Source organism: Meriones unguiculatus, chromosome X (assembly GCF_030254825.1).
Source record: "Meriones unguiculatus strain TT.TT164.6M chromosome X, Bangor_MerUng_6.1, whole genome shotgun sequence".
Lineage (NCBI taxonomy): Eukaryota > Metazoa > Chordata > Mammalia > Rodentia > Muridae > Meriones > Meriones unguiculatus.
Genome location: NC_083369.1, coordinates 135,042,478 through 135,067,467, shown reverse-complemented (window position 1 = coordinate 135,067,467; position 24,990 = coordinate 135,042,478). Strand labels below are relative to the sequence as shown.

At 37.7% G+C, this 24,990-nt stretch overlaps 1 protein-coding gene across 4 annotated transcripts in view; it reads right to left on the bottom strand.

Moving 5' to 3' along the window:
- The window catches only part of Glra2 (glycine receptor alpha 2), a 252,354-nt gene that overhangs the window by 126,285 nt on the left and 101,079 nt on the right, over window positions 1-24,990 (bottom strand). For all 4 annotated transcript variants that reach the window (XM_060374572.1, XM_060374570.1, XM_060374569.1 and 1 more), the window contains 3 exons: window positions 24,889-24,971; window positions 22,262-22,399; window positions 20,231-20,445 (listed from right to left, as the gene is read on the bottom strand). In XM_060374572.1, coding sequence (XP_060230555.1) covers window positions 20,231-20,445; window positions 22,262-22,399; window positions 24,889-24,971 — 436 coding nt within the window. The remainder of the gene's footprint in view (window positions 1-20,230; window positions 20,446-22,261; window positions 22,400-24,888; window positions 24,972-24,990) is intronic.

The window sequence follows — 24,990 nt, the reverse complement described above, 5'->3', positions numbered from 1 at the left end:
TTCCAAGGCCCACAAATATTTTCAACAATATCATAAAAGAAAACTTCCCCAACCTAAAGAAAGAAATGTCTATAAACATACAAGAAGCCTACAGAGGTCCAAATAAATTAGACCAGAAGAGAAAACCCTCATGTAATAATCAAAACAGTAAATGTACAGAACAAAGAAAAAATATTAAAAAAGCCAAGTCACATATAAAGGCAAATGTATCAGAATTACACCTGACTTCTCAACAGAGACTATGAATGTCAGAAGGACCTAGACAGATGTCGTGTAGACTCTAAGAGAGTACAGATGTCAACCCAGACTACTACACCCAGCAAAACTTTCAATCACCATAGATGGAGAAACAAGATATTCTATGACAAAACCAACTTTAAATGGTACCTAGTCACAAACCCATCCCTACAGAAGATACGAGAAAGAAAACTTTAACCCAAGGAGGCTTAACGACACCCAGGAAATCACAGGCAACAAAATAACTTCACAGTCACAAAACCAAAAGAAAGGAAGCACACACAGACTCTACCAACACCAATATCAAAGCAACAGAAATCATGTTAAATCTAAAAAGTTCCTGACACAAAACATCTAAGAAATCTGGAACAATATGAAAGACCAAACGTAAAAATAATAGGAATAGATGAAGAAGAAGACTCTAAACTCCAAGGCCTAGAAAATATTTTCAACAATATCATAAAAGAAAACTGGTCATTAATATCTCTCAATATTAAAGGACTCAACTCCCCAATTAAAAGACACAGGCTATCAGAATGGATGCATAAACAGGAGCCATCATTCTGTTGCATACAAGTTACAAATCTCAGCAACAATGATAAATATTAATTCAGAATAAAGGCTGAAAAAAAAAGTTTTCCAAGCAAATTGACAAAAGCAGCAAGATGGAGTAGCTATTCTAATAGTTAATAAAATAAACTTCAACCAAAATTGATCAAAAGAGATTGAGAAGGGCACTTCATACTCATCAAAGGAAAAAAATAACTGAGATGTTGTCTAAATTCTGAATAACAATGCCACAAATGCAGAGGCACACATATATGTACCAAAAAAAAAAAAATTACTAAAGCTTAAATCACACATTGAACCCCACACATTAATAGTAGGAGACTACAGCATACCTATCTCACCAATGGACAGATTATTGAGATGAAAAATAAACAGAGAAATAATGAAACTAACTGACCTTATGAGTAAATTGGACCTACCAGATATCTACAGAACATTCCATCCAAACACACACACACAAAAATAGACATTCTTCTCAGCACCACATGGAACCATCTCCGAAATTGGCCACATCCTCAGACACAAAGTAAGCCTCAACAAATGCAATAACACCTTGTATTCTATCAGACCATAATTTAATCCATAATTCTATGTATTAAAGCTAGACTTCAACAGGAACAGAAACAATAGAAAGCCTACAAACTCATGGAAACTGAACAACTCTATACTGAATGACCGCTGGGTCAGAGAAGAATTAATGAAAGAAACCGAAGACTTTCTAGAATTCAATGAAAATGAAGGCACAACATAACCAAACTTATGGGACACAATGAAAGCATTACTAAGAGGGAAGTTTCTTGCCCTAAGTGCCTTCAGAAAGAAAATGGAGAGAGCTCATACTAGCAACTCAACAGCTCAACTGAATGCTTTAAAAAAAAAAAAAAAAAAGGAACCAAACACACTCAGGAAGATTCAATGACAGGAAATAATCAAACTCAGGGCTGAAATTCATAACCTAGAAACAAAGAAAACAATACAGAGACCCAAAACACCAAGACCTGTTTTTTTTTTTTGTTTTTTTTTAGGAGAAAATCAACAAGATAGACAACCCTTAGCCAAACTAACTAAAAGACAGAAGTACAGTATCCAAGTTAACAAAATCAGAAATGAAAAGGGGGGATATAAAAACAGCCACTGAGGAAATCCAAAGAATTATTAGATCATACTTCAAAAACCTGTACCCCACAAAACTGGAACATCTAAATGAAATGGATTATTTTTTTTATAGGTACCAGTTACCAAAGTTAAATAAAGATCAGGGTAAAAATTTAAAAAGCCTATATTCCTTAAGGAAATAGAAGTAGTTAGTCATTAAAAGCCTCCCGACCAAAAAGAGCACTGGGTTAGATGGTTTTAGCACAGAAATATCTCAGATTTTAAAGAGCTAATACCACTACTCCTCAAACTATTCCACAAAACCGAAACAGAAGGGTCATTGCCAACTTCATTCTATGAGGCCAAAGTCACCCTGATACCTAAACCACATAAAGACCCAACAAAGAAAGAGAACTTAAGACCAATCTCTCCAATTGGTTTCCCATAGTAAGGGGAACAGGGACTATCTCTGACAGGAACTCAATGACAGGCTCTTTGACCTCCCCACCCCCCAAGGGAGGAGCAGTTCTGCTAGGCCACAGAGGAGGACTTTGCAGCCAGCCCTGAAAATATCTGATAAAACAGGGCCAGATGAAAGGGGAGGAGGTCTTTCCCAATCCATGGACTTGGAAAGGGGCAGGGAGGGAGGGTGGGATTGGGAGGTAATAAGGGAGTGAGATACAGCTGGGATACAGAGTTAATAAAATGTAACTAATAATAATAAACAAAAATATACAAAATAAAAATAAAAAATAAAATTACGGAAAAAAAAGACCAATCTCTCTTATGAACATTGAGATAAAAATACTCAATAAAATACTTGCAAACCAAATACAGGAACACACCAAAAATACTATCCACCACGATCAAGTAGGCTTCTTCCCAGAAACACAAGGATGGTCCAACTTATGAAAATCCATGAATATAATCCACCATATAACAAATTCAAAGAAAAAACCCACATGATCATGTTTTTAGATAGTAAAATTTCCTTTGACAAAATCCAATACCTGTTCATGTTTAAAGTCTAAGAGAGATCAGGGATACAGGGCACATACCTAACACAATAAAGGCAATATACAGCAGGCAATAGCCAGCATCAGGTTAAACAGAGAGAAACATAAAGCATTCACACTAAAATCAGGCAAAAGACAAGAATGCCCACTCTCACCATGTCTCTTCAATATAGTTCTTGAAGTTCTAGCTCAAGCAATAAGACAAGCAAAGGAGATCAAGGGGATACAAACTGGGAGAGAAGAAGTCAAAATACCACTATTGCCAGATGATGTGATAGTATGCATAAATGACCCCCAAGATTCTACTAGAAAACTCCTACTGCTGATAAACAAAAAGTGTCTGGATACAAAATTAACTCAAAAAGTCAGTAGCCCTCTTTTATACAAGCAACAATTAGGCTGAGAAGGAAATTAGGGAAAAAACACCCTTCACAATAGCAACAAATAATATAAAATATCTTGGTATAATTCTAACCAAACAAGTGAAAGACTTGTATGAAAAGAACTTCAAGTCTTTGAAGAAAGAAATTGAAGAAGGTATTAGAAGATGGAAAGAGCTCCCATGCTCATAGATTTGTAGGATTAACATAGTAAAAATGGCCATTCTACCAAAAACCATCTACATATTCAATGCAATTCTCATCAAAATTCTATCACAATTCTATACAGACCTGGAAAGAGCCACCAATAAATTCATATGGAAAAATAAAACACCCAGGATAGCCAAAACAATTCCGTACAACAAACAACTTCTGGTGCTATCACCATCCCTAATTTCAAGCTATACTACAGAGCAATAGTAACAAAAACTGCATGTTATTGGCATAGTAACAGACAGGTTGATCAATCGAGCAAAACTGAAGAACAGAAATAAACCCATTCATACAGGCACTTGAATTTTGATAAAGAAGTCAAAACCATTCAACAGAAAAAAGTAAACATCTTCAAAACAACGTGTTGGTCTTACTTAAATGTCTGCATGTAAAAAAAAATGCAGAGAGACCCATATTTATCACTCTGCACAAAACTCAAGGACAAGTGGATTGTAGACCTTGACATAAAACCAGAGACTCTAAATCTATTACAAGACAAAGTGGAGAAAAGTCTGGAACTCATTGGCATAGGAGATGCCTTCCTGAACAGAAGAGCAAAAGCACAGGCTCTGAGATCAAAAATTACTAAATGGTATTTCATGAAATTGTGAAACTTCTATAAGTCAAAGCTCTTGTCAATAAAACAAAACAGCAGCCTACAGACTGGGAAAAGCTTTTCACCAACCCTATGTCAGACAGAGGGCTAATATCCAAAATATACAAAGAATTTAAGAAATTAAATATCATCAGATTAAAGAATCCAGATAAAAATTGCAGCACAGAGCTAAACCGAGAATTTACAACAGCAGAATCACAAATGGCTGAGAAGCAAATTAAGAAATTTTCAGTTTCCTTAGTCATCAGAGAAATGCAAATCAAAGTGACTCTATGATTCCATCTTATACCAGTCAGAATGGCTAAGATCAAAAACTCAAGTGAAAACTAATGCTGGAGAGGATGTGGAGAAAGGGAACCTTCCTCCATTGCTCGTGGGAGTGCAAACTCATACAACCTTTCTGGAAATCAGTCTGGCACTTTCTCAGAAAATTGGGACTAGTTCTACCTCAAGACCCAGCTATACCACTCCTGAGCATATGCCCAAAAGATATTCCACTATACAACAAGGACATTAACTCAACTATGTTCATATTGGCTTTATCCATAATTGTTAGAAAGTGGAAACAACCCAGATGTCCCTCAAGCAAAGAATGGATACAGAAATTGTGGAACATTTACACAATGTAATACTACTCCACTACTAAAAACAAAGAAATCATGAAATTTGCAGGCAAATTGATGGAACTAAGAAAGATCATCTTGAGTGAGGTAACCCAGACTCAGAAAGATGCACATTGTATGTACTCCCTTGTAGGTGGGTATAAACCTATAGCACAGGATAACCATACTACAATCCACAGACCCAAATAAACTAAGTAAGAAGGAGAGCCCAAGGGAGGGTGCCAGAATGTCACTCAGAAAGGGAAATAGAATAGACAGCAGAAGCAGATGAAGAGAGGGAAATAGCAGGCGATGGAATGGGGAGAAAAACAAGAGTGGGGATCAGATGTATGGAGAACAGTGGTGGGAGGTGAAAGGGCTAGGAACAAGAAGGGAAACTGAGGGGAGCATCTCTTTGTCAAGCTGGAGGCCTGCAGCAGAGTAAGCTTCTAGGAAGATATAGGTGTGACTCTAGCTGAGACTCCTAACAGCAGGCAAGGTATGAAGACTAAAGTGACCACCTCCTAGCCAGGCAGGACTAGTGGAAGGAGGGGAACAACAACCCACCAACAAAACCTTTGTTCCGAAAATTACCCCTCTTACAAGAAGTGTAGGGATAAAGAGGGAAAAAAGATTGGGGGACTGTCTAACCAATAATTGGCCCAACCTGAGACTCACTCCACTGTAGAGAGCCAGCCTGACATTATTAATGATGCTCTGCTATTCTTGTAGACAGGAGTCTAACATGACAGTCCTCTGGGATGCTCCAGCCAGCAGAGGATTCAGATAGATACTGGGACTTGCAGCCAAGCATGGGGTGGAGCTCTGGGGGTCCCATGGAGGTGATGGATGAAAGATGGAAGGACCTAGAAGGGACAGAAACCTCACAAGAAGACCAACAGAGACAGCTAACCCAGACTCATAGGGGGTTACAGAGACTGAGACATCAACTAAAGAGCATGCATGGTCTGGACCTAGGCCTCCTTCACATATATGGCTGGTGGTCAGTTTGTTCTTCATGTGAGTCTACTGGTGAATGTGGAGGTGGGGGGTGGGGTGTTTATCTTTTTTTAATTTTTACTTTTTAAATATTAGTTACTGTTTGTTAACTTTGTATCCCCGCTGTATCCCACTCCCTTTTCCTCCCAATCCCACCTTCCCACCTTCATCTTCTCCCTGCCCCTTTCCAAGTCCACTGATAAAGGAGAACCTCCTCCCCTTATGTCTGATACTGGTTTATCAGGTGTCTTCAGGACTGGCTGCAAAGTCCTACTCTGTGGCCTAGCAAGGCTGCTCCTCCCTGGGGGGGGGGGGGGTCAAAGAGCCCACCATCGAGTTCATGTCAGAAACAGTCCCTGTTCCCCTTATTAGGGTACCCACTTGGATACTGAGCTACCAAGGGCTACATCTGATCAGGGGCTCTAGATTGCATCCATACGTGGTCCTTGGACTCTATTGCCTGCTTTTGGATCACTCTTCTCTGGCAGGGATGCCTTGCCTGGCCTCAGAAGATGAGGATATTCCCAGTCCTGATGTGACTTTATGTGCTGGAGAGGGTTGATATGGGGAAATGGGGGCTCCCCATTTATGGGGGTGGTGGAAAAGAAAGAGGTAAAGAAGGGGAAAGGTGAATGGGTGGAGAGTAGGGAAGGGGCACCCTTTGGATGTAAATTCAACTTAAATATAAAAAGAACAAAATCTAAAAATAAAACTTTAACCACAAAACAAAAACTCAAAAATTCTTGAAATAAACCTAAACAAGAATATGAAAGAATGAGAACACAGAGGAAAGAATTTGAAGACACTAAGGATATAAATACCTCTTATGCTTATGAATTTGTAGAATTAACAGTGTGAAATGTCTGTATTATGAAAATTAATGTGAAAACTTTATGCAGCCCACATCAATATGCTAGTAACATTTTTCACATAACTAGCAAAACAATCTTTAATTTCATATGAAAACAAAAAGTCATTAATATCTGGAGTCATTCTCATCAGAACAAATGATGAAAATATAAAAAGACCTGATTTTTAAGTCTGAAGTAACAATCCAGGTGAGTAAACTCAACATATTTTCAAAAGAAGCACAGCACAAACGGTTGATAAATTTACACAAAGTGTTAAATATCTGCATATATTGGGCAAATTCAGATTAAAACTCCCATGTCATAACTAATATTAAAAAAATAAAAATTAAAAAAAGACCCCCATGTCCTAGTCTGAATGGCCATCACCAAGAAAATCTAAAAGAAAAAAAAAACAAAAACAAAAACAACAACAACAAAACAAACATGTTAGGTAGGATGCTTAGGCAAAAGGAATTCTCATGCACTGTTATTGGGAAAATAAACTAGCCTAGCCACTCTGAGATCAGAATAACTATGACTTGAGCAATATAGATTAATTTTCCTGCTTAAAAATGTCTAAGAGCACAAAGTTGCATAATGTTTTCCTTTCCTTCTTGGTAACTTTGATTTTAGTTATGAGATAATCATTTTTTGTTATTTGTGACTACAGTTCATCCCATCTTGCATTTCATTGTGTGAATAGGTCATAGCCTGGTTAGCCATTTCCTTGATGATTTTACCAGTTTCTTTTCCTTCAGCATTTTAGTTACCACTGAGTAACAGATAATACCTTATACCTGATTGGATGCAACAGAATGACAGGTGTTGTGAATTGTTAAAAATGGTGGTTTTGAGGGCTGCAGTGGAGAAAATAAATAGCAGCAGGGTTTATTTAGGAACCGTGCTAATGATGAACATTTTTGTCAACAAGTGAGAACTTGTAGTGGGAATCTCAAGAGCCTTATAAGATATTCTTTATATAAAAGAGAAATTGTAACCTAGTTAACAGTGTCTCTTCGTGAAAATCATTACTAAAGATGTGAGCTGCATACAATATACAGTGAATGTAATTTGCACATCCCCAAAGATTTAGAGCAAAGCAAAGAACTTATTTTGCAGTAAAGCATTTCCATTTGTAGTTATCATGGGGTGTATACTGTGATGTGACTGAAAATTTTAGGTCTTTCTTTTACAGTATTTAGTCTTGACAAGTGTTTCAATCTTGGTTTTTCATTTGCTAGAGACATCTTGACCACAGCAAACTGCGCACTTTTTATATTTCAGGTATTTTTTTTCACTATATAGATTGGAGTTCTGTATATACTTACCTACCTACCTACACACACACACACACACACACAGAGAGAGAGAGAGAGAGAGAGAGAGAGAGAGAGAGAGATGGGGAGATTCTATTCCTAATACTACTACTAATTTTCTGTTATTTGAATTCTTTTGAAAGAGTATACATCTATACCTTGGATCAGAACTACAGTAGAAAGTATATGTAAAAAGGTTTATGAATACATTATCAGAAGTTAAGTATTAGCTTATATCCAAACAAACTGCGCAAGTAAAAAAGGATTATTAAAAGCACAAGTGGCTATTGTAATGGCCCAGAGACAGCAGGAAGTATAATCACCAGGAAATAACAAGCAGGCCAGTGTGGCTGGAACAGTGAGTAAGAAGGTAGGTTAATGAGAGGTTAGAGCAAGAGACAATAAGAGAAAAATTATGGATGTCCTTGCTCACCATTACAAGGACACTGTTTTTTCTCTGCATGAGATGGGGATCTATAGAAGGACATTCAACAAAGAAATGCTAATCACATTTTTTTTCTGTTTTAGCTTTGTAAAATCATGAGCAGAGAGCACAATCATGCAATATCAACATCTAGACTACTGAACTATGGCCTGATAAAAGAGTATTTCAACTTCTGAAGTTTGTTACACAGCAATATAAAATTAATTCATCAGCTGATGGCTTGCTAATATTTTTTGTCATATTTTAAATTACCAACACCTCTTTTAGTTTGTAATTTTAATGCTTTTTTGATAAATGAATACATTACAGTGCCTATACTCCAGCACATGATTCTCTCAGTGAAAGGTGTATACTTACTATAAAGAGATGTACTATAAAGCAAAGCCTATCAGTTGCTCCTGAGGGCTCAAAAATTGCTCTGCTTATTAGCAACATCCTGCTGCTTTTTGGAAAGTGACAGACATTTCATAAGGAGAGGTAGGCGTTTAAGAATTGCCTAATTGGAGCTTCTTTTGGAAAACTATGAAGAAACTTTACCAAAGTTCCTCTCTAAGTTACCAAAAAGAGGGAGAATTTTAAAGAGTGGTTTGAAGAAGAAATGGAAAGGGAGTGGATCTGGGTGAGAGAGGAGTTATTGGGGAGCTGGGAAGAAGTGGAGGAAGTAGAAACTGTGATCAGGATGTATTGTATGATAGAAGAATCTATATTGGACAAATAATACGAGTTTTATTTTTGAAAATTAGGAAGACAGACTATATATTAAACTATTCCAGATTTGTTCTATAACATTGAAGTTAGTATGGGTTATTTTCCTTGAAAATAGAATGATGATGGACAATATGCTTACAAAGAAAATCTTCATTGATTTTTCAAAGAAATTTAGTTCAAGTGTTTCTTTTTCCTGCCCCTTCTAAGAAGTTGCAAACTAGGTCAAGGATCTTTAAACAGCTATATCCCTCTGTACCCAACTTCACCAACTCTGGCTCTGCAACAAGCTTTCTATATATTTAATAGTTTTAAATAACAGTCACCTGTCTCTTTGCATGGATGAATGAATACTTTCATCCAGTGTCAGCTGGGCTAGGTGAGCTCTATTTCATGGAGTCGTAGTTTGACTTATTAATTTCTTTACAGTCTATTGACAAGTGATCTTACCAACTCTCTGGTGCTGTCACCTTGGTGACTAAAATAGGTATCCTGGCTTTCCTCATCGAGGAATGCGCATAAGAATCCTAAAATGACCAGGAGAAAGCCAACCCCAATGTGTAACCAGTGTGTAATGTTTCTTCCTTGAGCACTGTCCATTTTCCAACACATGTCACAAGACCAAGGCTACAACCAACATATGTGCCAAGGACTGGTATATAGGGAGGAAATTCCTACAACCAAGTTTATTTATTTATTTATTTTTTTGAGACAGGGTCTATATAAGTACCCTGGCTGTCCTGGAACTCAATGTGTAGACTAGTCTAGCCTCGTACTCACAAAAATTCACCTGTCTATGCCTCCCAAATACTGAGATTAAAGGTGTTCAGTACCATGCCATTTTTTTTTGTAAAAACATCTGCCTCATTTTCTTTTATACCATTGTTAAAGAGAGAATTTCCCTGTCTTTTCTATACCCTGAGCATTCAAGACAAAGCCTCACATTATATTGTATGCACCACAATAGTCCATTTAAAGAGGAACTAACAGCATCTATTGTGTATGAACTAGAGTTAGTCATTTTAGAAAAATAGAATGAGAAAGATTTTAAAAGAATCTTGAGTCTTGATATACTACCCTTAACCCTCCCTCCAAAACAAAACAAAACAAAAACCTCAACCATATAAGTCTTGGCAGAATTTGATAAGAAGCACCGACTGGGTACCTTCTTCTACTGTCAGCTTCCCTGATAAGGCTGTCAGCAACTTTCTGAAATTCAAGTGCCAATGGCACTCCAGTTCTGTCCCCAGAGAATTCAGAAATGCCTTCTCCTTGCATATTTTTTTTATCTCATATTCCCTACATCAATGATTCCTCAATTTGCTGTGGCCTGAGAAATGGCAGAAGGTAAGGTATATGAACTCTCCCACATATGCCAACATCTGGCTAAATCAGGCAAGGCCCACAGATCACTTTGTCAAAGCCTAGCTTTCTCTCTGTTTAATATTTTAACTAAGAACTTCAAAAGTACTGATTACTTAGAAAACAAAACTGTTTCTAGTCCCTCTTGAATATACTAGTTTGATCTAATAACAATTCCAAATAGCTCAGGGTACACCTGACTCTAATACAGATATGCACCCAAGTCTTATCTAAAACTCCTGTATCAATCTTAGTGCCTTCAGCTGCTCTAACTCTAGTCTCTAGTTAGAAGCATTATGATGGAGAATAAAGGAAAACCAAGCATGGCAAGACTATGGCTTCTTTTGTTTTAAATTCTAAACTTGTCCTGAGTTTGGCAGCCGCTTAAAATGGTCCATCTGGCCTTAGTTGGCCCAGATGGCTGAAAACTAAGGGGGGAATATACTTCTGTAGAAATTGGAACATGCTAGTTAATAAGCATCCCTGCTCCAAAGAGAGAGTTATGGACCTGTGAGAGGTACCTGAACTCCTAGGCCATCACACCTATTCCCTACTTAAGTGTGCTTTCATTTGTACAGTTCTGGACTATAGTCACAAATGACGACTGAGGACTGTTGGGAGTAGCTTCAAGTTGTTTTGCTATAATCACAAACATGAGATAAAAGAAAGTAGCACTTTAACCTGTGCTGAATATCAAGTCTACCTGATATCTGACAGTGTTCTAAGCAATCTACCCTGCTATTTTCTTGTGGTTTCGAAAGGAAATAATTCACCCATCCTCTTGTCAGCCTGCAGGGCTTTCATGCTCAAAATGTTTAGAACATTGTCAGTGGAAGTATTTCTTAGAGTTTGGCAGATATGTATATTTCAGAACCAACTGGATAGCTTCAAATGGGAAGGTAACTATATTATTTGATTTTTCTTATATTTATGAGAGGGCCTACACTTCTGAAAAACTAAAACAAACAAATGAACAAAATTGAATACTAAAAATAAAAAGAAATAACATAATCTGATTGGCCTGCTCTTTGATCACCTCCCTCTGGCGGGGGGAGCAGCCTTACCAGGTCACAGTAGAGGACAATACAGCCACTTTTGATGTGAACTGACAGACTAAGATCAGAAAGGAGAGGAGAACCTCCCCTATTAGTGGACTTGGGGAGTGGCATGCAAGCAGAGGGAGGAGGGAGGGTGGAATTGGGAGGAGAGGAGGGAGGGGCTTATGGGGGGATGCAGAATGAATAAAGTGTAATTGATGAAAAATTTAAGAAAAAAAGGGAAAAAAATAAAAAAAAGGAAAAATAAATAAATAAATAAAAATAAAAGTAGAAAACCCAAAAAAAAAAAAAAAAAAAAAGAAAAAGAAATAACAACCACAAACCCTTCTGTTGGCAGGAATTCAGGAAACTAACTTGAAATCAATAAACACAGGTTCCTTGTTTGAAATGTGTTTGAAATATGTGAAACATGCTGGATATTCTTCCAGACTGTCTCTCTTGCCCTATTTTATAAGTGTTACACAAAGACTATCAGAAAAAGGTCCTCATTTTCTGGAATGACCTTTACCTCCTCCTCCCTCACCTTAAATACATGCTTCACAGACTCACCTCAGGATCCTCCTCTGCCTTCAGGCTATTTGCCTAGTATTGGTTTTATTATCTTTCTTTACCCTCCTTTCATTCTTTCTCCATCACTGCCATTTAATAGCTTAGACATGCTCTTTGATATGTTATTATATTTCATATTGTTTAATCATCAGCCTTCCAAATGGCTGTGTCTGCCCTACCAGATTATAAGCCCCTGAGGTTAAAGACTGTGTTATGCTTCCTTTGATTCCTAGCATTATTTATGGCTCAAAGAAAATGCACAATAAGCATTAATGAAATAAGGAAACTGATGAATGAATCACCCCCTAAATTATGCCAAGAATACCACTTGGATATTTTTAATATTGTTTGTTAGTTTATTAACTGACTCTTTACTAATTGCCTAATAGAAATCAAGTATTGTGCCAAGTTATAGATACATGGACATGGGCCATATTAATGAAATCCTTGTTCTCCTAAGAATAAAATCTAAAATTAAGAATGCTTATTTCTAGGTATGACTATATAGCAACAGAAAATTCTTTTGCATCAGAATTTCCCTTAAGGAATTATATTACAGGATCACTGTTCACATTTGGGGAAAGGAAGGGTTTTTCTATGAAGAGCAAATGCTGTCTATAGACAATTGTGCCTTCTACACTATATTATGGGTAACAGCAACAGATATGCCAACGTAGGTGGAAAAAAAAAACCCTAAAAGGCCTCAACTGTATGCAAAGAACTAAAGGCAATTCAAGAATGTTGGTAGTGGAAAAACTAGTCTCTGGTGGAAGAGAACACCAATTGGTTATCTAATAACAAAAGGTCAGCTCTGAAAACATACAAACAATAACAGCATACATACTGAGCAGATTATATTTAAATATATATGTGTGTGTGTGTGTGTGTGTGTGTGTGTGTGTGTATGCATGACTCATATAACTATAATTAAAGAAAAAGAATGAGGCCATGGATTTGAAAGAGAACAAGAAGGGGTAAATTAGAGATATATAGAAAGAAAGGGGAATGGAGAAATGGTGTGATTATATTATAATCACAAGACTAAAAAAATTAAGAGTAAAAAAAGAATTAATTGAAGTAATGGGATTTGGGGATGGTATCAGTATCAGTGCTATGGCATCCTCTCCATTCTTCTAAAGATGTGAGAAAGTGTTTCATCCTGATTCTAGTGATAGAAGAGACTGAAATCTGTTCCAAATATCTAATATTTGTTGAGCTGCTGAAATTACAAGAACTCTTCTGGGAACCTCTCATGTGTCCTCAGCAGTTTGGGATTTATATAAAGGCAGTAGGTTAGGTAGAATACCCAACATGGTGGGGTGAAAGCAGCAAGGTTCATAGTTGTATTTAGCAAGACAAGCAAACCTGAGTTCTTTATGAGCTACATAGATGGTGGAGAAGATAGCCAAATGTGAGTCAACCACAGCATGTCAGACAGTAGGGATATCTTCTTAAATACATGAATCTTAGGATTATGGTGGCTAAGAAAAAATGCTAAGAAGTTGCATAAGAATTCGCTATTCACCAGAATGACCTGGAATGTGGCACCCACTTAGAATATCTGAGGAACTTCAGTTTAAGTCAAACACAGCAGTGCTTACAGCTTAGCTATTAGGAGCACCTGTAATTAAAATACACCATTCAGGCAGATGAAACTCACTACCCTCCTCAGGAACCTCACCCTTCAGTGATGGTCAAATTAATCACAGAACTGGGGGAAATTCAAGACACAAGTGGGTGAACTGTAGAAAAACTATTTGCTCTACATTGCTGCACAAGTTTAAGACAACTGTGAGGGCTGAACTTGAAGAAAGGAAAGAAAGGGAATGTGTATGAACTGGCTATGGAATGGGTTTTTCTTTATATACTGATCATTTTAAAATTTTTCTTAATGTACTATTTTAATGTATATATCGTCGTTGCTTTGTCTGTCCGTTAAATTATAAAGTGTGTGTGTATATGTGTGTACAGTGCACATGTGTGTTTGTGTGTGTGTGTTCTTGGGCTACATGTCATGTATTACATGTGTTATATGTCACATGTTCTAACTAACAATGTATGGAATCCTCAAGTCTCCTCCATGGCATGGCAGGGAAGACACAGCCAAAGAAATATGCTCAATGGTAGTGATTGCAGAACATCCACCAGGTCATTACTTATTTAGACCCTCTGGATCTTAACTTATTCATAAGATTACCTATTACAAATATGGGCATGTTCTTATATGCAAATATATGCTTTGTACATAATTAGTATGATGAGACTTGGTTTATCTTACTGGCAACATATCGAGACCTAATTAATGGGTCATCTAAAGCTTTGGCACCTCTGTTCATAAGAATCTTTATGAATCTTCTAATAGAACCTGCCATCTCAGTGAGCACTAATTTCTACTACAATATGAATAGAAAAAAAAACAATAATAGAAAGAGTTCTGCGCATACCATGTAGAAAGTGGAATAAACAATTTATACAGATAGTGCTTCATCTTGTCCTCATTTAATATTTGAAGAGGGTGGCTAAAGATGTTCTTATTTTAGAAATGAGTAAACGGACTTAGAGAGGTGGAGAGGAATAAAAGCTCTAAGACTGAAATCCAGACCTGCCTACCTTTCACAGTGTATCTTCATACATGTGTTCTAAATTTTCCAGAGTCTGCTGAAGTACTTTAGGAAAGGGGGATCACTGATATTAGACAAAATTACATTTTTTTTTCTAGAAAAATAACATTTTATTATTATCTTTTATTGCAATTTATTCAATTTCTATTCTGGCTGTGGCCCCCTCGCTCATCTCCTCCCTATCCCACCTTCTCTCCCTCTTCTCCCCCTATGACCTTCCCCTAGTCCACTGATAGGGGAGGTCTTTCTCCCCTTCTATTTGACCCTAACCTATCAGGTCTTATCAGGACTGGCTGCATTGTCTTCCTCTGTGATCTGGCAAGTCTTCACCCCCACACAGGAAAGTGATCAGAGAGCCTGTCACTGAGTTTGTGCCACAGAAAGCCCCTGCTCCCCTTACTAGAGACCCCACTTGGAGATGGAGTCTATGGGCTACATCTGAGCTGGGGTTTTACGTCCTCTCCATGCATTGTCCTTGGTTGGGGTATCAATCTCTGCCAGGCCCCCAGGGCTCAGTTTTTTGACTTTGTTAGTCTCTGTTTGGAACTTCTGTCCCCTCCAGTTCTTTCTATCTCCTCCTTCTTTCATAAGATTCCCTGCACTCTGCCCAAAAATTGGCTATGAGTTTCAGCTCCTGCTTTGATACTTTGATCAATAAAGACTTTCAGGGGCTGTCTGTGGGAGGCTCCTCATCTGTTCTGTGTCTTCTGCTTCCAATGTCTATCATGTTTGTCCTCCTGAATGAGGATTGAGCATATTCCCTAGGGTCTTCCTTGCTGTTTAGCTTCTTAAGGAGTATAGATTTTTGAATGTTTATCCTATATTATATGTCTAATATCCACTTATGAGTGAGTATATACCATGTGTTTCTTTCTGCTTCTGGGTTACCTCACTCAAGATGATCTTTTCTGGTACATGCCCTATTATCACAACACTTTCCTTATATTGAAACTCTAGCCATTGCACTCATGAACTCGGTGCTCTTCCAAGATCAATGAAATTCTCCCAGTCCATGCTAATGCAAGTAATTCTAATTAAACTCAGTTGGTCACATGATAAATAGAGGAAAAAGTAGTTTCAGGAGGAGAGAGGGATGCTGAAAGGAAATACTGGGGAGGTAACAATGACTAAACTTTATTATGTAAATGTAGGAAATTGTGCAAAAAATAAGGCAAAACACTTTCTAATGTTTTATGAAAATTTTCATTTTAGATTCCACTCCAGGTATGCTTTATTTCATACATGGTCTCATGTAGTAGAGTCATGCACGTTTATTAATTTGTTAATCAACAGTGAGAACACAGTAAACATTTATCTTCAGCCCCATATAGTTTAGGTCCTTAGGTTAACACATGATGTTCACAAAGTTCTTAAGCACAAGATATGCACATGCTGTTGATTACCTGCCCATCTGTCTTTCCCCATTCACTCTACTCAAAGCATTCAATGTAGTTGCATACAAATGTATTTATAATCATCATATTTATGCAAGCAGAAAATAATGCCTTCCGTAGATAAGATGGCAAAATAAGTAGTTATGAATACATCCGGCTGACGATTACTCAGTCATTAGAGATTGCTCATGATGCAGAGGGTATGCATTCATGGTAGAGTGCTTGCCTGATGTGTGTAAGAAAGACTAGGTTCAGTTTCGGCCACTGCAAAGAAGATAGATTCATAATAGATGTTTAAGACCCTGAGAAATGACATAGCATAGAATGACCTAAAATTTGGATCTAAATTCTCTATGCATACAAATAAGGTGGTTTGTCCACAAACGTAAACAAAAATAAAGGTGAAGAGCATACATTAATTTTCAACAACTGTTAAGTACTAGACAGTTAATATTAATGATAGTTTCTTTCCATAAACATGTAAAATGTATATTCTGTACAGAGTGTCCTAGTAGGCCCTGGAGCACCTGTAGTAGTAACACAATGGACCATCTGGTCAGGAACTGTACTGTTTATAAATTAATGAATACTTATGTATATGTGTAAATAAGTACATGGTCAGGATCTTTCATTTTCCATGACTCGTGCTTTAATCTTACTTTAGTTTCTCTCCATCATGCATATGAATCACATCTCTTCATGGTCAGAGAGCTGTGTTTAATAATGTCCTAAGAATACATGTAGAAAGAGAAGTCTGCTCTTGGCAAAAGGTTAACAACTATGTGTTTAAAGCCAAGTATAAAACTATTTTTAAATTATACCCTCTTTGTTTATCTATCTGAGTTCCTGATTGTCTCTACAGAAAAAGTGACCATTTACTTAGTAATAGTTTTTGCCTGTTGGTGCAGAATAATAGTAGATCCACAGAATGAATAACACATTTACAAAACTGAAAATCTCATTTGCAAATAAGTGATGACGTTTTTTCATAGCAATGGGCAGTTAGAAGCTAAATGCCTTATGTTTTGACATTATCTGCTCACTATTTGTCAGCAATACTTTGTCTATTAAACTGTAAAATATGTTTGTGCATCCTGCAGTTTAATAGCATGCAATGATGGTGGTATGTGGTAGCTAGGGAGAAATAAATAAATGAACCTGCTTGGCATGAGGGCATTGAGTAGATTAGAATTTATATTAACTAAAATGGATCAGTGATTATGTTGTTGAAAAGGCCATGGTTATTTCTGACATCTGTGTTTCAAAAGGCATAAGACACAAATACATTATTCCATTTGTTTTTCCGCAAAAATGTTTTAAAAGATGTCAGAGAGAGGCCACCTGCTTCCATTTGAATATTGAAAACCTCATATTTATCTTGAGAGGCATGGGACTCAATTAAGTTGTGTAATTATGCTCCTGGCATTCATTCCACCTATGTTACAGGCACAAGCCTCCGCTATATTATGATCTTATGTTGCAAACATCAAAGAAAATGTGGATCATGCTCTAATAGTTCTCATCACATTAAATGCAACACAACCAAACATAAGCTCAAGATAAAAATAATAAGGGGATGCATCTCAATTATTTTCTGGAACTGGATTTCGGAAAGGCCATTCAACCAGCATGGGACTGAGTATGCTGAATACTAACTTGAACTCACACTTTTAGAAAACTAAAGCTAATGGCTCAATGTACTCTTCAAAATGAGGAAAAATGTAATACATACAGATCTTCATACACTCAAGCTGAGCATTTCATTTTCTTTTTTCTTTTTTGTACTGTTGTTCTTTAATATGAGGAGGTAATTTTTAATTGATTTATTGTTTATTAATTACACTTGTATCCCAACTGTAGCCCCCTCAGGCCTAGTCTCCTCCCAATCCTACACTCCCTCCCTCTTCTCTACCCATGCCCCTCCCCAAGTCCACTGATAAAGGAGGTCCTCTGCCCCTTCCATTTGATCCTAGTCTGTCAGGTCTTATCAGGACGGGCTGCCTTGTCTTCCTCTGGCCTGGTAAGGCTGCAGGCTGCACCCCACTCAGGAGGAGGTGATCAAAGAGCAGGGGACTGAGTTGATGTCAGAGATGGTCCTATTCCCATTACTAGGGAACCCACTTGGACACTGAGCTTCCATGGGCTACGTCTATGCAGGGGTTCTAGGTTATCTCCGTGAATGGTCCTTAGTTGGAGTATCAGTTTCAGAAAAGATCCCTGTGCCCATTTTTTTTTTTTTTGGCTCTCTTTGTGAAACTCCTGTCCCCTGCAGATCTTTCTATCTCCCCCTTTTTCCTGAGATTCCCTGAACTCTGCTCAAAGTTTGGCTACGAGTCTCAGCATCTGCTTTGATACTCTTCAGGGTAGAGTCTTTCAGAGTCCCTCTGTGGTAGGTTCCTGTCCTGTTCACTGTTTTCTCCCTTGCCTGATGCCCATCCCATTTGTCTTTCTGAGAAAGGGTTGATCATCTTAGCTATGGTCCTGCTTCTTGATTAGCTTCATTAGGTATACAGATTTTAGTATGATTATCCTATATTATATGTCTAATATCCACTTATAAGTGAATCTATATCATGTGTGTCTCCCTAATTCTGTGATACCTTACTCAGGATGATCTTTTCTAGTTCCCACCATCTGCATGCAAATTTCATGATTTCCTTGTTTTCATGATCTCCTTGCTGAGTAGTATTCCACTGTGTAAATGTACCACCATTTCTGTATCCATTCCTCAACTGAGGGACATCTAGGTTGTTTCAAGCTTTTGGGTATTACAAATAAGGCTGCTATGAACATGGTTGAGCAAAATCAATAAATGGGACTTCATGAAACTGAAAAGCTTCTGTAAAGCAAAGGATACTGTCATCAGGACAAAATGATAGCCGAAAGATGGTGAAAGGATCTTCACCAGCCCTATATCTGACAAAAGGCTAATATTCAGAATACATAAAGAACTCAAGAAGTTAAACACTAACAAGTCAAGTAATCCAGTTTAAAAAATGGGGTACAACCTAAAGAAACTAATCAAGAAGGAAGACTCTGGTTAAAATGCTCAATCCCCATCCCGAAAGGAAAAGAGGGTAGACATCAGAAGAAGAAAAAAAGAGGAAATAAGTGAGAAGCCTGCAGTAGAGGACCTCTGAAAGGCTCTGCCCTGCAGACTATCAAAGCAGATGCTGAGACTTAAGGCAAACTGTTGGGCAGAGTGCATGGAATCTTATGAAAGTAGGGGGAAATAGTAAGACCTAGAGAGGACAAGAGCTCCACAAGGAGAGCAACAGAACCAGAAAATTTGAGCATAGGGGTCTTTCCTGAGACTCATACTCCAACCAAGTACTATGCATGGAGATAACCTAGAATTCCTGCACAGATGTATTCCATGGCAGTTCAGTGTCCAAGTTGGTTCCATAGTAATGGGAACAGGGACTGCTTCTGGCTTGAACTAATTAGCTTGCTCTTTGATCACCTCGCCCTGATGGGGGAACAGCCTAACCAGGCCACAGAGGAAGACAATGCAGCCACTCTTGATGAGACCTGATAGACTAGGATTAGAAGGAAGGACAGGAAGATCTCCCCTATCAGTGGACTTGGGGAGGGAAGGGGCATAGGTGAAGAAGGGGGAGGGAAGGTGGGATTTGGGAAGGGAGGAGGGAAGGGTTTATGGGGAATAAAAAATGAATAAAGTGTAATTAATAAAAATTAATATAAAAATGGAGTACAGAGCTAAACGGAGAATTCTCAGTAGAGGAATATCGAATGGTAGAGAAACACTTAAAGAAATGTTCAACATCTTAGTTATCAGGAAAATGCAAATCAAAACGACGCTGAGATTTCACCTTAGAATGGCTAAGATAAAAATCTCAAGTAACAACACATGCTGGAGAGGATGTGGAGAAAGGGGAACCTTTCTCCATTGCTGGTGGGAATGTACATGTGTACAACCACTTTGGAAATCAATCTGGTGCTTTCTCAGACAACTAGGAATAGTGGTACCTCAAGATCCAGTTATCCCACTCCTAGACATATATCCAGAAAACAAAAACAAAAAAATGCTCAAGTATACAGTATTTCATTTTCTTAATGCACTTGCCTGTTCAACAGCATAGTGGGATGGCAAAATTTCTGTCCTCACAGAATTTTAAGGTTCACAAGACATTGTGAGAGCCTCTCAGATCACTTATTGCCAAGTGAGGTTATTTCTTACCTTTGGCAGAGATGCCCTGGAACCTGAACTCTGGGTAGTCATTGTCAGGACTGTTGTGATGCCAAGGGCAACCCTGGCAGGAGCTGCATCCATGTTTATCCAAAAGGAGACCCAGGACAAAATGACTATCAATAAGCTTGGGATGTACATCTGGATCAAATAGTACCCCATTTGGCGTTCCAGGTGAAACTTGACCTCAATGCAGGTAAACTTGCCTGAAAGCAGAAAAGGACGATTTGAAGTCTCTTTTGAACTCATTTACCCTATTCTAATCTCCTATTTTATTCAGGAAAATAAAGAACATTGTGAGCAAATTGGAAAGGTTGCAGAAAATGCTGATCCTACCCAATCAATTCAACTTTTTGAATTCTTCTAGTAATGGGAGTAATAGTGTAAGCATGAGGAAGCTAAAGAGCCTTCAGACTGAAACCATATGTTCTAGATATGTCATAGATTATTTATGATAGAACAATAGCATTTGCAACACTGAGGAAAATTTCAAGAATATTTGTGTTATATGTGATACACAGCACATAATCTACAACTATTAATATATACTACATACTGTGTAATATATAATACATGTCATGTAATATGGAACAATTGAAATGAATTTCTTTTTTAAATTTGTGAGAAAGAGAGAGACAGACAGAGACAGAAAGCATGTTTGTATTGGAGTTCATGTATGTGTTCATGCATGTGGGAGCCAGAAATCAACCACAGGTTTCATTCTTCAAGTGCCTTCTACCTTAATTTTTGAGGCAGTTTCTCACTTGCCCCTGAGGCTCTCAAATTAGAATAGGCTGGCTACCTATGCCTACCTCCTGAGTTCTGGAGTTATAAGCATGTGCCACCATTTCCTGGGTGCTGGGGATTGAACTCAGGTCCACATGTTTGCATGACAAGCATGTAACTGACTGAGGTATCTCCCCATCCCCTCAACATACTCTAAGTAGCAAGAAGAATATCCTGAGTGTTTGAATAATTGTGTATCTTTGTGTTGTCAACGGTAAAGGCTAAAGGTACATTTATAGACTACATGTATACTCTGTTCATTGTGAAAACTTTCTAGCCTTTTGGGAATTGCTTAAAGAAATTTGGAGCATTCAATCCTGGAAATTGTTTGTACTGTTACTCTATCTATAAAACAGACTGGACTGAAAGATGCTATAAATTTTAACATCATTATTAAGAAGTAGATGTTCTTGTCTCTTTCCACATTTTCCTCTCCTTTATTGGCTTTGAGTTAGCCTCTGAAAGGTTGTTTGGATTATTCCCCACAAAAACAAAAGGTTGGGTGTATTTCTTAGAAAGAATACCCTGGAATCAGGTTTCGGTTACTCCATAAAAAGTCTCTGTTTGTTGCTATGGAATGTTCTACCCACCACAGACCCAAGGCAGTTAGTGATGCCTGCCTCTACCCTCAGACTTCCTGTCATCAAAAGACCAGAGCATTTACCATCAAATACATCAGCTTTCCTGTCCAGGTACAATCTTCCAGGTAACAACAATTCCCCACTTTTTTCCCGCTACCTCAACCTTGCCCACCCCATATGTCTTTCAGGGCTAAAGATAGCACCCAACTTTAGAGCCAGCTGAATTTTCTCCAGATAATGCTCATAGAGACTCAGGTTGCTCTCCAACACTGCAGAGCACACATCTCTGTTTGTGGGTTTCCATAGACCTATGCCATTAACACTTTCTTCCACTAAGGCCAGGATGCAATGTGAAGAATGGATGCAAGGAACTGCCAGGATTTATGTTTTCTGCACAACTAATGAGGTCTTCTAAACCTTTCTTTAGACTCATTCGACAGCAGACTCTCAGTAAGATCAGAGATCTCTTACTGTGTTTGAGGGAGACAATCTTCTGCACTCACAAGTCTATTCCACAGGGTACAGAAACCCTACATAATGAGTGTTCTCTTAAGTTCTATTTGCTTTATGAATGGGCAACTTTTAAGATAATAGGATAGTTGATTCTGATATGCAAATGGAGACCACTTAATTAGCAAGTGAAAGAAAAGCTTACCAGTGTTGTAATGCTTTGTACAGTAGCCAAGCTCCTTCTCTTCTTTCAAAATAAACTGGGGCAGGGTAAGTCCTTCTGCAACTTGTACAGGACCATCACTTAACCATTCAAATATCAGGTCATTCATGGTGTACCCAACTGGAGGAAAGAAATAATAACAAACAATGTATCTTTTCTAGGAAACTGTAAAATCTAACAACAAAAGTGGACAAGCAGGGGAATTGTTTTAGGCATAGTTTTAATAAGAGCTGCTGCAGTCATCAAACTTAATATCATCAGATGCAGAGAAACTGAACACAGCAAGGGATTTCTGATTAAATTATTTTGTGTATATAACGAGAGAACGGAAGCTATAGAATCTTTTATCTTCAGCCTCCTTATTCACTAACCTTCTCTGAAGAATAAACAAATAAATAAACACAAAAACCCTTTGAAGATTTTCTTCGCTTGAAAGAACTGTGTCTCTGGCAGTTCAACAAGACAATCAAATTCATGGTGCCGGCCTTAGTATTTCAAATGAAACCACTCCTTTTGAAATGTTTAATGAGAATGAATTCATTATAGGCCTGCCTGCAAGTATTACTATTGCACATTTCGCTTCTTCTGTAGTGTTAGCTTTACTAGTAGGAGACTTATGTTAATTACCAGGAGTATATTCTCATTCGTTTTAGCAAGTCTGAAGGGCTACAGGCAAATCATTTAAGAGGACCTTGTATGATATGTAAATCAAAAACAGTGATACAGGAGCTAAGGGTTCTTGTCTAACATGGACAAGGTCTTACTTTCAACCCCAGCACCACATAAGACAGAAAGTGGTGGCATATGCCTGTAGAAGGAGAACTTGATATGTCAAGGCTAGGAGATCATAAGTTCAAAGTCTTCTTGGACTACAAAGTTAACCCAAGGTCAAACAGGCTACATGACACCCTATCTCAAAACAAAAACAAACCCCACAAGAACAACTATATACGCTAAAGCGTTACTAATTTGCCCACTCATTATTTGTACAAAGTAAAACAGGTTCTCTATTTTGTAAGGTTCTATTGTCATATGACTAGAATCATAGAAACCATAGAATGTACAATAGTTAGTGGCTCAGTAAATCAAAGTTAGTTCTTTGTCTCCTAGAGCCTTTCTAATTCAGTCATTATATGTCAGTGTGTCTGTATATTTCTCTTTCCCAGAAATGACAGCTTGTCTTTTTCCACTCATTATTTCTTTGCCCTCCTTGTTTTTGTTTTTCTTGATATTTGAACTGTGGAAAACAGACTGGTAATGACAAAAAATGCTCTGTGAAGAGTGAGCTGACTAATAACTGCAGCATGTTTATTAAGTACAAATTCTTGGTTTTGCTTAATACAAGATAGTGATTCACCAACTCTACCTAGAAATCAATGGCAGATTTATTTGATGTCTAAATTCTTTGGAGCACCTTAAATGCAAAATTATAGAAAGCAGCAAACAAGAATATAGATCCTGTCCAAATATTAATTGTCCAAAAAGGTATGGCCAACCTATGTCTTCCACTGCCAATCTGAATGAATATATCTTAACTACCTCCAACAAACACTTAAAGGGTCAAAGCAAATCAAGTTGAAGCTTTTTATTCCTCAGATCCGTCTCAGTTGATAGATCTAGGTCCTGTTTTACAGAGAAAAATGAAAGGAAAATCTGTAGTGGCTTTAAATGATTAGAAAGAAGCCACCATTTCTTTTTGGTGAATCTTTTTACTTTACACTTTTTCTAAACCAAGAAGTTAAAAGTATTTTCCTGCCACTGCCTCATTAAATCTCCTAACATTCATATAAGTCAGTAGCAGTTATTATTATTATTTTTGCCTCTGTAAACAGAGAAACTGACAAGAGCAAGCCAGAGGAAATTTCATGTCTCTTAACTGAAAATCCCATTACCTTGGAGGCATGAGCAACTTATGGTACATGTCAAAGATTTCAGTGACAACAAAGTCAGAGCATAAAGGGGACAAAGTAGATGACATTTTCCTATTTTCTTAATCATGTCCTAATGTATCTATTGCTTATTTAAGGAGGATGCCAACTCTTATTCCATGTCAACTTATGGCCTTCAACCTCTTATTCATTTATTTATAGGTTTTGTATTGCTGAGGATCAAACCCAGGGCCTTGAGCATTTTAGGCAAGCACACTCCTACTGAGCTTCAGTCCTCATGCCCTTCCTTTTTGAATCCTTCTATGGCTCAGGGCTTGTTCTCAAAGCAATCATTTCTTTCTTCCAGTATCCTTTTGGATAGTTCAGTCTCTATGAGTATAAGATGGAAAAAATACAATTTTCTGATTATACTGTGATTCTTTATAAAGACGAGATGGCTAATGATTATGGTGATGCAAGGTGACCTTTTTATTTCATAGAAAACCTTGCTAAATCAGAATTAGCCGGGGATTTTTTGGGGGAAGGGAAATTTATTTAACATGTTGAGCTAAAATGTTGTCTTGCTGTATTGATAATAACCTCTCATTTTAAATACCCACCCTCTATTAAGACCTTCAGTGTTGGTAAATTAGTAGAGAATGACCAATTCTTACTGATACAGTAAAATAGGCAAGTCAGTGGTTACAGCAAACACGTAGTCATTTAATCATAATGACTTACAGCTCTCCAGCTGCATTGTACAGGTCTGGACATCCATTGGAAAGTTCTTCAGATCCATGGGGCAGGATAAAGTCAAGGTCAGTCTGAAAAACAAAAAAGGGA